General features: G+C 40.7%; 1 protein-coding gene across 1 annotated transcript; it reads right to left on the reverse strand.

The window, feature by feature from the left end:
- Window positions 1–8245: 8245 nt before the first annotated feature.
- Window positions 8246–9124, reverse strand: LOC110696430. The gene is made up of 2 exons (XM_021873716.1): window positions 9039–9124; window positions 8246–8837 (listed from the first exon to the last, which is right to left on the reverse strand). Exons 1-2 carry the CDS (start codon window positions 9122–9124, stop codon window positions 8246–8248), a joined length of 678 nt encoding a protein of 225 aa, XP_021729408.1.
- Between the last annotated feature and the right edge of the window lie 3590 nt (window positions 9125–12714).

The raw sequence follows: 12714 nt of genomic DNA on the forward strand, positions 1-12714 counted from the left end.
TGTTCTCTTTACCAAAAGACGCTAAAAACTTGAGGTGGCATGCAGAGGGAAGAAAGAAAAACAGAATGCTGAAGCACCCAGCCGACTCCCTGCAATGAAAGAACCTTGATATGAAGTTTGGGGAATTTGGTGATGAAGTCAGAAATTTAAGGCTTGGTTTGTGCACGGACGAGATGAATCCATTTGGCACTCTTAGTACCCAGCACAGCACATGGCCGGTACTTTTAGTGATCTACAATTTGCCTCCTTGGTTGTGCATGAAACGGAAATATGTAATGCTTTCACTCTTGATATCGGGGCAAGGCAACCTGGAAACGACATTGATGTGTATCTTGCGCCATTGGTTGATGATTTGAGAAAGATGTGGGACGAAGGGGTTTCCGTGTTTGATGCTCATAAGAATGAGATGTTCACATTGCGTGCAGCTCTTATGTGGACCGTTAATGATTTTCCTGCATATGGCAACTTGTCTGGGTATAAGAATAAAGGGAAGAAGGCATGTCCCATTTGTATTGATGATATGCCAAGCAGACGCCTTGATCATTCTTTCAAACAGGTGTATTTGAGGACAAGAAGGTTGCTCAGGCACGATCACCCGTACCATCGGCAGAAAAAGGCTTTCGATGGGACGGTGGAGGAGGGGACTGCTCCTAGGCCACTGACTGGTGAGGAGGTTTACGCTCGGGTCAAGGGTGTACGAACAGTATTTGGGAAATCTGAAAAAGCGGCGGAATCAGTTGCTCTCTTTAAAAAAGAATCAATCTTTTGGTTGCTCCCGTACTGGAAAGAACATGACGTTAGGCACTGTCTTGATGTAATGCATATAGAGAAGAATGTGTGTGACGCTCTTGTGGGAATGCTGATGAATATTCAAAACAAGACAAAGGACGGAAAGGGTGCACGTTTAGATTTGGAAAAGATGGGGGTGCGTTTAGAATTGTGGGTTCAGCAAAGGGTTAGTAAGGGAAAGGAGCAGGAAAAGGAAAAAGAAATGGGTTCGAAAAAAGGAAAGGGGAAGAGAAAAGGAAAGGGAAAGGCCGCGGATGCGTCGAAGAAGAAAAATGAGGGAAAAGCCAAAGAGGGGAAGGCCTATTTTCCTCCGGCTTGCTACACATTGTCAAGGGTAGAAAAACGGAGGTTTTGTGAATGTCTGTATGGCATTAAGGTTCCATCAGGGTACGCATCTAACATGAAAAGATTTGTATCCTTAAATGGAGAATTGAAGCTGACAAGTATGAAATCCCATGATTGTCATGTTCTAATGCAAGTTTTTCTACCAATTGCAATACGTGGTATTTTGCCAAAGCACGTGAGGGAAGCTATTACAAGCCTCTGTTCGTTTTTCAATACAATATGTAGCAAAGTGCTTGATCCTTGTACCCTTGATGCTTTACAGGCGGATGTAGTTGTGACTTTGTGCAAATTTGAGATGTACTTCCTGCCCTCGTTTTTCGACATAATGGTGCATTTGATTCTTCATTTGGTGCGTGAGATTAAGTTGTGCGGTCCAGTGTTCTTGAGGTGGTGCTATCCTTTTGAAAGACACATGGGTACATTGCAAGATAAAGTTAGGAATCGGGCTCACCCGGAAGGAAGTATGATTCAAGGGACCGTGGCCGAGGAGATTGGTAATTTTGTGGCCGACTATATAGCCGTTGCTGAACCTATTGGTATTCCTACTTCTCGACATGAAGGTAGACTTGATGGTCATGGCACAATCGGGTCGAAACGAATGTCACCTGATCGAGAGAAGTTCTTACAAGCACACCTATATGTGTTGCACCATGTTGCGGATGTTCACCCATATTTAGACGAGCACATGGCTAGTTTGCGTGATGAGTTTCCATCGAAAGGTGAAAGGGCACTGATGTAGTTGCACAATAAGAAGTTTGTGAGTTGGTTTCGTGATCGAGTGATGGGTGGAATGGATGAGAGTGTCACAGCTACAGTAAGGTGGCTTGCTTATGGTCCTAGGGATGATGTTCGCTCATTTGAGGGATATGACATAAATGGGTACACATTTTGGACTGAGCGTCAAGATTTGAAATCGTCCTCGACCCAAAACAGTGGTGTAACGGTTGTGGCATCATCAAGGGAGTTTGCAAGTGCTAAGGATAAATCACTCGTTGATGCAGAGTTGTCATACTACGGTCGAATTCAAGAAATATGGGAGCTTGATTATTGTGACTTCACGATTGCCAATTACTTTTAAAAACAAATAAAAAATGCGCCATGGTCAATGGCAACGGTTAACCGTTGCCAATTGCTTGAGTTAGCAACGGTTTTGAACCGTTGCCAATTTTTTTGGGATTTGGCAACCCTCAAATACTCAACGGTTCAAAATCGTTGCCTTTGGGGGGGTTTGAACCGTTGCCAATTTGCTGGTTTCATGTAGTGAATTAATTTAACCAACATAAATTAATAATGAGATTTGACAAAAATAGTTGAATAAATAATCATTCATCCAATGAAAAAATTTATCCAACACTCACTTGTGCACATTTGAATATTGTAATCTTCCAATGTGAAGAACAATAAAATTTCAAGCACAAGTATAAACATCTAAGACTTTAATCAACTTAAAATGATTAAAACCAAAAATTAGTTCATTATGGATTTTAGCAAGTTAAGATCCAACCGAATAAACAATTAAAGATTGAATCTTTAACTTTTTAGGGGCTTCAAAAATGCATATTCACCATAAACATTCACAGTCCAAGCAATTAATTTGCAAAAATGTGAAATTGTAAGTTTATATGAAAATAAGAGCTAACCAAATTAAGCACCAATTATGACTTCATAAACATGCTTAATAAGGGATAAAATTGCAGAAGATTAATGGTATAATCAAAGACATTATCCAACAATTGCATGCCACTTTCTGGGTGGATTTTGGCTTCTGAAAGGTCATTTTTAATTATGAAGTGGATAAATTCTGATTTAGAACGTCGATTCCACCCAAAATTCACTATTTTTGAGTCATAATCAGAGTTCGTAATCTAAAATTAGCATAAATACGATTTTAATCCAATTTAAAACGAGCTCCTTATCAAATTAGGATGCTAAACCAAAAATTTTAATCCATTTAAAATCATCTTAATTAATTTTTAGTTGCAAAAATTAAATGCAAGAGGCTCTTATACCTCTGTTGGGTTTTGCGGTGTCTAACACCGCGCGGAAAAAAAAACCCGATAATCGGATCGCATGCATAATAATTACAACATAAACAAAAGCACGCAAATAAAAAAAATACAAGAGAAGAGAGAAAAAGAATAATCACCCTAGAAGCGTGCTTCGCTCAACCAATGAGCTCGGACTTGAAAGCTTCAAGTTCCGCAAGTGCGAAAACCTCCGACGATTCACACCCTCTACCGAACCGTAACCGGTCCCTACCCCGTAGCTTATACGAGGCTAGACCAAAATTAACTTAGAGTTTACGAACATAGGTTTTGTTGGGTTTCGTAGCGTCTAACGCTACGCAGAAGGGAAACCCGCCCAAGACCCGCTCACTAATTAAAGCAACTAAACATGCAATCACATAATTAACAACATAAGAGAGAGAAAGAGAAAAGACATTCTTACCCTTGACGCGTGCTTCGCTCGATTCATGAGCTCCTACTTCAAATCTCGAGCCTCGCAAGTGCGACGGCCTCCTACGACTCACACCCTCGACCCGACTCGAATGGTCTTAATCCCGAAGGTTAGTCGGGATTTGACCAAACAAAACTAGAATATTACGAATTTAAAGGTTTTCTCACTTTATAAGGAGATGCCTTTTTGTATTCAACTCAAGTGATTTTTCCCAAACCCAAAACTTGGGTATTTATAGGGAATGGAGACTTGATCTCCCTTCTCCCATCAATGTGGGAGATTTGCATTTTCCTCTATTTTATTTTAATCAAAACAAAATAAAAATGCAATGCAATCAACAAGATCCAAGTGGCACAAGAAGGGAGAGAGTAGGTGAGGACCACCAAAGGGGGGACCAACTCACCTTGCTCCCCAAGCCAAGCACTAACCCCTTTGGTCCCCTCCTTGACCGTGCGCTGGCCTAGGGACAGCTGGCAGCCAGCTAGCCTTGGCTCCCAAGGCAGCGTAGCTGGCACCTAGTGCCTTGGCTGTGCTAGCGGCCCAGCTAGCACACACATGTGCACAGCCATCAAGCCACGCATGCCATGCGTGCTGCTGCTATTGCCTAGCGTATGCTGGGCGCTGCCTAGCAAGAGCTGCTAGTGCTAAGCGCTGCTCACCTCGCAAGCACGCATAGCCTAGCACTCGCATGCACAGCACGCTGCTAGCAAGTGCGATGCTTCATGCTAGCGATGGGCTGGGTACTTGGCATAGTATGCTAGCAAGCACGCAAGGCACCATGCTTGTGATGCTTGCGGACGGTGCTTGGCCATGCCTAGCATGTTGCGATGGCTAGTGCTGCTATGCTAGCAAGCACACCCAACCATGCTTGCACAACAATAGCACGCACACACGCATGGCACGCATCTTGCGATGCTTGGGCCATGCGATGTGCGTGTGCTAGGCGATGCTAGGCATGCATGGGATGGTGACCTCGCCTAGCCTAGCACTGGCATGGCTTGGCCAATGCGAGGCTACGTCTTATCTCGAACTTGTCGCTTGCTTGATTCCACGTCTCGTCGAATTCTAAATTCAACTCGACTTGCGACGCTCGGTCTCGACGCTCTAAGCTCGATATCCGACGTCTTTGTTCGTAATACTCTAATGACTCATCTAATTCTTCAGATTGATTCTTCGATTTGGATCGGTTATTCGATTGGGGTGCGACCCGAGGGTTCAGTCAAGATTAAGCCGTAATATTAATTATGCATTAATATTACTGATCGGAAGCGGCCTCCACCTAGGTATTCCGTTCACTTAACCTCACTGAAGAATTAGCTTTCTAATTATTCCGAACCCTCTATCGAAATAATACACTTGTTGGAAGGACACTATTCCTTTTAGGTTTTCTCGCTTTTGGAGATCCCTTAGAGTTCACCAACTCAAGTGAATTTACCAATACCCAATGATTGGTATTTATAGGGAAAAGTTCTCAAAAATTCCCATCATCTTTCAATGTGGGATAGTTGGTAAAGCAAAAATAAGATTTAATTTGACTCTAAATTAAATTAAAAAGCCAAAACAATCATCAAACAACAAGTGGCATAAGGTGAGCAAGGGAGTAGGTGAGGACTACAAGGGGAGGACCACCTTCCCTTTGCTCTCCAAGCCACGCTTTCACAAAACCTGGTGCAATGGGATGGCGCTAAGTGGTAGCCTGCCTTCGACACCAAGGCAGCCATGCTGGCGCCTGGTCCCTCGTCTGGGCCTGTCAGCTAGGCCTTCTCGCACTAGCGCGCAACAACAAGCCTCGTAAATGCGGGCTGCTTTGTTGCTAGGTGCTGCTGCTCCTACGCACCAAGCTTGGTGCTAGTAGCTTGTGCCTAGCGCGCCTCGCTGCTAGCTCTTGCATGTTGGCACGCTGCTGCTTGCTTGCGGCATGGGCTACCAGCCCAGCCACGCATGGTTTGCTCGGCGGCGAGCCTTGCCTGCATAGCTGCTCGGCTAGCTCGCCCAGCTAGTGCATGCGATACATGCTGGGCTTGCGGCCAAGCCTTGCCTTGCAGCAAGGAGCCCAGCTAGCCATACTAGCCTACCTAGCCCTCGATTGGCTCATCACTCATGCCCCAACATGAATATGTTGCATCACTTGAAAAGCTTCTCTTTACTTTGTCCCAACTACTCGCCATTAGAAATGGGTAGTCATAGAGCCAAGATAACGAAAAGGTCAACAAACAGACAAACACACAATCAACAATTTTGAGTTCATAAGCGTAAATGAAACACACTAACATGCTTATTACAACCTAGAATCACACAACTTACCTTCTTAGCACCTATTTTCAAGCACATAACAACAACTCCTTTAAAATAGACAATTTAATTACTTATTAATTTAATTACGCATCAAACAGGTTTTCAGGGGGTACTAACATGGGACCTAACCGTGCCTATATAAAAAGAACCACTCGTAAGTGGCGGATTCCAGCGAATAATAAAAAGGAAAATACAGCGTCCCAGTAGAAGTTATGGTTAAATATAAAATCTCATAACTACCCCCAAATGTTTATACTCTAGGTGTATACGTTCCAAGAGTTTTGGTGCGTAATTTCTTTCACATTACGTGATTTACATATTTTTAAACTAAGTGATGAATCTCAATCCACAAAACAAACCATCAATACAATTCATTCAATCAACCAAACATTAAAAATTAATTCTTGAATATTTAGTGAGCACAAATAATTAATTGTTGAACCCTTTTTAGAATATCTCGGTGTAGAAACACCATAAGCGCATAATGCACCGAAAATCCTATCCCTCAGTGTTTGAAACACCTTAAGTGCACTTAGGCACCAAAATATAAATTAATCCTCGTGTTCATTGACACTTAAATAGCTCAATTCCCATGCTTATAACATCAATAAAAATTATATGAACCATAATAAAGTTCCCTTTTTATATTCTCAACCAAATCAAACATTTAGTTTAATTAAACATACCTTCAATGATGCCAATAATAAAAGTGTGTTCCATATACAACATGCCAACATAATCAATTCCTATCAATAATTTTTTCAACCAACCACGCATCATCAAACAAGTCATTAAAACCAATCGAACATCCATAAATCAATCAATTCACAAATTCAACCATTTTCTAACATGATACTAGTATTGGAATCAATCAAAATAATTCCTTGCATGCTTCTACACGCTTAAATCATATCGAGTACGCGTACGTACCTCGTTTATGATCTCAAAATCGCCACGACAACTACTCAAAATTGCTCACTTGGAAGTCTCCTTTAACCCACAATTACCAAGAGACATTAATACCTATTCGTATTAAATTTTCAGCAATATAAACACATTTTAAAACACTTTTAAACCTTCTATAACATGCAGAAAATTACCTAGAACCACTTAATTGTATTCCCAAATAATGGGTAATTAAAATCCTTTCAAGAAAACTTTAATCTAGCCTCTACATAAAAATTCCAGCAATATAAAAAACCCTTAAAGTTGCTGTAATTTAATTTAAAAATATTAATTTCAATAGTATTAATCAACCACAATTAATTTATTTCAATGAACAACAATTTAGAAACCTAGGGTTTAAGCAATTTGGGGCTTTTTCATAAAAAACAAATCTGAAAATCATATTTATTAAACATTAATTAAAACATCATAATTTCATCACACAATACCCAAAATCAATAATTAATCAAAGCTTGATCGAATTTAAAAACAAGAATAAATTTTTTTTAAAAAAAAACCAAGGTGGTTACTGCTGCCGGTTACTGCTTGCGGCGATGGCCGGCCAGTGGGATGTGGTGATGGTGGCCGGCCACCTATAGGTGTGTGTATGTGTGGGTGGTGCGTGTGAGGTGAAGGAGAAGGGAAACTAAGCAGAAAAAATAAGAGAGGAGAGAGAGAGAGAGAGTTTACCTCTTTGGAATTACCACCTTGGGCAAAATCTGATTTCTGCTTTTGGGTGAGTATTATACTCCTCTCTAAAACCCTCTTCCTACTTGATTTTTCTCTTTTTACCCTTAATGATTTCCACTTCCACTCAAAGTGGTCTTTTGACTTTATTTAAAGTTCCTTTGGCTTTAAACTCCTTTATAAATTAAATATGCCCCAAACTTATTAATATAGAAATAAAAATGTTTTCAAAACTATTTAAATAATTAAATTGATGGGTTTTTATTTAAATAACCCTTTTTAAATTGTTAAAATACCACAAATAATTCATTTCAAATTATTTAAATACGTTATAAAATAATACTTTAATTTATAAACCGTATTAAAATACGGGGTATTACAGTCTACCCCCTTTAAAAGAAATTTCGTCCCCGAAACTTAGGTAACGAAAAACAAAGCCCACACTCAATGAGTGAAAGAATACCAACTTTTGAAAACCTGTTTCCTCATTTTGTGTAATATTATTGTACTCTTTTGACATACATTTACCTTTAATGTCTTCTTGGAACCAAAATACTTGAAATTACTGTTAAAAATGTGCAAAAGCACTAAAATTAAAGAGAATTCAAGGAAAAAGCGCGAAATTCTACCTCATTCTACCCCCCTTAAAGAAAACGAGTTACATCCCCGTAACTCAACATACCTTAAACAAATCAGGGTACTTCTTTCTCATCTCATCCTCAGCTTCCTAAGTTGCTTCCTCATATTCTTGGTTAGACCATAGCACCTTAACAATCTTAACTTTTTTGTTGCGTGCAATACCCACCTTGCTATCAAGGATCTTGACCTGTCTTTCCCTATAAGTTAAGCTTTGGTCTAACTCTATTGTTTTGGGTTGTAAAACATGTGACTTATCAGGTATGTACCTTCTCAATTGAGACACATGAAATACATCGTGCACCTTGGTCAGCTCCATAGGTAAGGCCAACCTATAAGCTACTTTGCCTATCCTTTGTAATAACTCATATGGACCAATGGAATTTGGGCTAAGTTTCCCTTTCTTCCCAAATCTCATGACACCTTTCATTGGTGACACTTTCAATAACACTTTGTCACCAACTTCAAACTCTTCTTCTCTACGCTTCGAATCTGCGTAACTCTTTTGACGGTCCTGCGCCGCTTGAATCTTAGCTTGAATCTCCTTCACTTTCTTGACTGTATCTTCTATCATTTGAGGCCCTAAAATCATTTTTTCACTTATGCCGTTCCAACACACAAGGCTACAAGACTTTCTTCCATACAATGCCTCAAATGGTGTCATGTCAATACTCGCATGGTATCTATTGTTATAAGAAAACTCAATTAAGTCCAATTTATCTTCCCATCTACCTTGGAAATCAATAACACATGCTCTTAGCATATCTTCCAAAGTCTAAATCATTCTTTCAGTTTGTCCATCCATGGAAGGGTGATATGCTGTACTGATCTTTAGTGTCGTACCAAAGATTTCCTAAACACTTTTCTAGAACTTTGAAAGAAACCTATAGTCTCTGTCAGACACAATATCCTTTGGAACTCCATTTAACCTCACAACATTTTTGATATAAGCATTTGCAAGCTGCTCCATCTTCTAAGTCTCCTTCATTGGTATAAACACTGCTGATTTGTTAAGTCTATCCACCACAACCCAGATGGTATCATTTCCACTCTTGGACTTTGGAAGGCAAGTATCAAAATCCATTGAAATGAAATCCTACTTCCAGCCAAGGACCTCTAATGACTGCACGGTCCCTTGTGGTCTCTTTTGTTTGATATTTACCTTTTGATGAAAGGAATGGTGTCCTTCCAACAAGTGTATTATTCTGATAGAGGGTTCAGAATTATTGCAGAGCTAATTCTTCAGTAAGGTCAAGTGATCGGAATGCCTAGGTAGAGGCCGCTTCCGATCAGTAATATTAAGGTATAATTAATATTACAGCTTAATCTTAACTGAACCCTTCGGGTCAAACCCAATCGAACTACCGATCCGAGACGACGAATTAATCTGAAAGGATTTAATGAGTCGACAGAGTTTTACGAATACAGACGTCGGATATCGAGCCTAGGGCGTTGAGGCCGAGCGTCGCAAAATCACAAGCGACAAGTACGAGCGTAGCCGTAGCATCACAATAGTATAACCGTGTGGATGCTAGGCTAGTTCGAGCTAGCATGCACCTAGCATGGCTAGGCGCAAGCCTAAGCACATTAGGTGTGCTAGGCGCACCATCGCTGGCACTAGGTGCTGGCGTGCGTGCGTGCCTAGCATGGCAGCACCATCGCTAGCACCAAGTACTAGCATGGGTGCTTGCCTCGCATCACAGCACGCTGGGCGAGTGCGAGTGCCTAGGCACCTTTGCAAGCCACACGCACCAAGCGCAGCCATCGCAATGCTGGGCCTATGCGCATGTGCGTGTGCTTGTGCCTAGGCCTATCGAACCATCGCAGCATGCAACCCAGGCACCATCGCAGGCCTAGCACCACGCACAACACCATCGCTATGCCAAGGGCTTGCGTGCGTGCGTATGCATGTGCACCATCGCCCAGCACGCATGCTAGGGCCTTGCATGCTTAGGCACGCTGGCTGGGCTGGCTGTGCGTAGGGTGCGAGTGGCTATGCGTAGAGCGTGTGCGAGGGCTGCTAGTATGTGCGAGGGATTGTGTGGGAGTGCTGGGGGCCAGTGCCAGCATTGAGTGAACTAGCGCCCAGCACTAGCACGCAGCATCAGCGCCAAGCATCGCCCAGCACCAGCACGCACTGCCTGGCTGGGGATGCTAGGCAGCTGGGCAGTGCTAGCTGGGAGCGCTAGCTGGCACGCTAGCTGGCTGCCAGCCCAGCAGCCTTGTGCCGGTTTGTGCATGATTGTGCGGACCAATCAAAGGCCTTGGGGGGTAAGGAAAATGGTCTCCCCCCACCTAACCTTGGTCATCACTCATTAGCATGTGATTGTGCCACTTGTCGCAATGTGATTAACTTAATTATTTATTTAATTTGGAATTAAATAAATTATTGATTTTACCAACTCTCCCACATTGGTGGGAGATTGGAAATCAAGGACCTAATTTCCTATAAATACCTTGCTAAGGTATTGGGAATGGGATAACCTTGAGTGGAATTAAAAGGCAAATCTTGATTTGAGTAAACCTTGATTCGTAAAACTCATAGTTTTATTTGTCCGGGTCTCGACTAACCTTCGAGACTTAGGACGCTCGGGTCGGGTTCGAGGGTACGATCTCGTTGGAGACCTCGTATTTTCGGGGTTCAAGTAAGAGCTCATAGTTGAGCGAAGCACGCGTCAAAGGTATAATCTTTTATCCTTTCTTGTATTTAATTATGTTTTGCTTGTTAATTGCATTTATTATGGGGGCGGGTCTTGGCGGGTTTCATTCCGCGTAGTGTGGGTCACTACGAAACCCAACAGCGGTATCGGAGCCATGCTCCTTTTTGTTTTTGCAATTATTTTTTAATTAAGGTTGTTTTAAGTAAGATTTAAATTCTGGTTTTTCTTTTCTAATTAGATTAGAAGCTCGTTTTAATTAATTTTAAAACTCGTATTTTTTTTTCGATTTGGCTGTCGAACCCAGATTTTAACTCAAAAATAGTGATTTTTGGGCGACATTCTGGAACAGATTCAACCCTTTTTGAGGGCTGTCCAGAAGTGGAATTCGAACCAGAAACCCATTTTTTCTGGGGTTTTTCGTTTTTCAACGAAAATTTTAAATCTTTTTAAGCCTTGATTAATGCAAGCATTACAAGGTTAGATTAAATGCATTATTGCATCCCTAATCTACTACCTTTTAAATTATCCTTAAGCATAATTATAGAGTTTTAATTAGTGCTTTAGTTGATATGCCTTTTTCACAAAAACTTGTTTTTCACAAATTTTGCAAATTAATTGCAATAAACTTGTTTGATGTGAATGTGTAATTTTAAGTTCCCAAGTATGTTAAAGTTCTAATCTTTAAAGGTTTAAATGATTGGAACTCTAACCCTAAATTCCATATTGAACAAAGTTTGGATTTTTCATTTTGGTTGATTAAAATCCATGAAGTTCAAATACTTGTGAGTAAAATTTTGATTAATCTTCATATTGGAAGATGTAATCTTGTTATTTTACACAAGTATGAAAGTTGAAAAATATTTTTATCATTAGATGGTTAATCTATTTTTCCAACTCCCATTTGTCAAATCCATTATTAATTTGCATATTGGCAAAATTAATTATGCACATAGCTCATTTAATTTTAAGCGTAAAGAAAGACCTAAATTTGTTCAAAAAATAAATTTTTTTGGATGATTTAGGCTTGTGCACCATTAAAATTAAATTTCTTTAACTTAGACTTATTTTATTTTATTTTATTTTTCCTCAAATTAATTCTAAAATGTAATTTAGAATTAATTTTTGTCACACACAAATCGGAATTAAAATTTCGAGTGAAATGCACGCAAATCGATGTAACACTGCAAGCGTCACCAAGGCTAGCCGGGCTGCCCATGGTGCACGCAAGGGCCATGCATCGATGCGTATGGCTGTGTGGCAGGGAGGTTGCTGGGCGCAACATTGCGTGGGGCTGCCTGTGGATGCTGGCTGGCAGCATGCTAGTAGGAGCCAGCCCAGCGCGCCATATGCTGGAAGGCACTAGCACGCTAGTAAGCATGCGCAGCATGCTAGCAGGCAGCTGATGCTAAGCAGCGAGGCTTGCCGGGCATAGCAGAGCAGCACCACGCACCATGGCGCAGGGCCATGGGCTGCCTAGCAGCCATGGTGCGCACCCACTAAGGGTTTTAGTGGGACGTTTATGCTTAACGTTTGAGCTATGATTTTGCAATTTTTCCAATTTTAATAATTTTAAGTAATAATTTTAACGAGGTTAAAACCTCGATTTTTCGGTTTTGCAAAAATTTGACAAATTATGGGTTATGCCGACTTAATTAATCGGATTAATTAAGTATGGATGCGGAATTTAGTGGGAGCTTAGTTAATTACTTGAGTAATTTGCTTTTAGAAATAATGGATTAAACAACTTTGACTAGTTTTAATTAAGCGCGTTAATCAGATTAACCACCTAAGTTAGTTACTAGTTTTGCGTGTTTAATTATGTATTTCGTAATTTTCATGGGCCATTCACAAATAGTGAATAGGTGAATGGAAGATTGTTTTCAAAACAGGTTATTGAAAA

This window comes from Chenopodium quinoa, unplaced genomic scaffold (assembly GCF_001683475.1).
Source record: "Chenopodium quinoa cultivar QQ74 unplaced genomic scaffold, ASM168347v1, whole genome shotgun sequence".
NCBI lineage: Eukaryota > Viridiplantae > Streptophyta > Magnoliopsida > Caryophyllales > Amaranthaceae > Chenopodium > Chenopodium quinoa.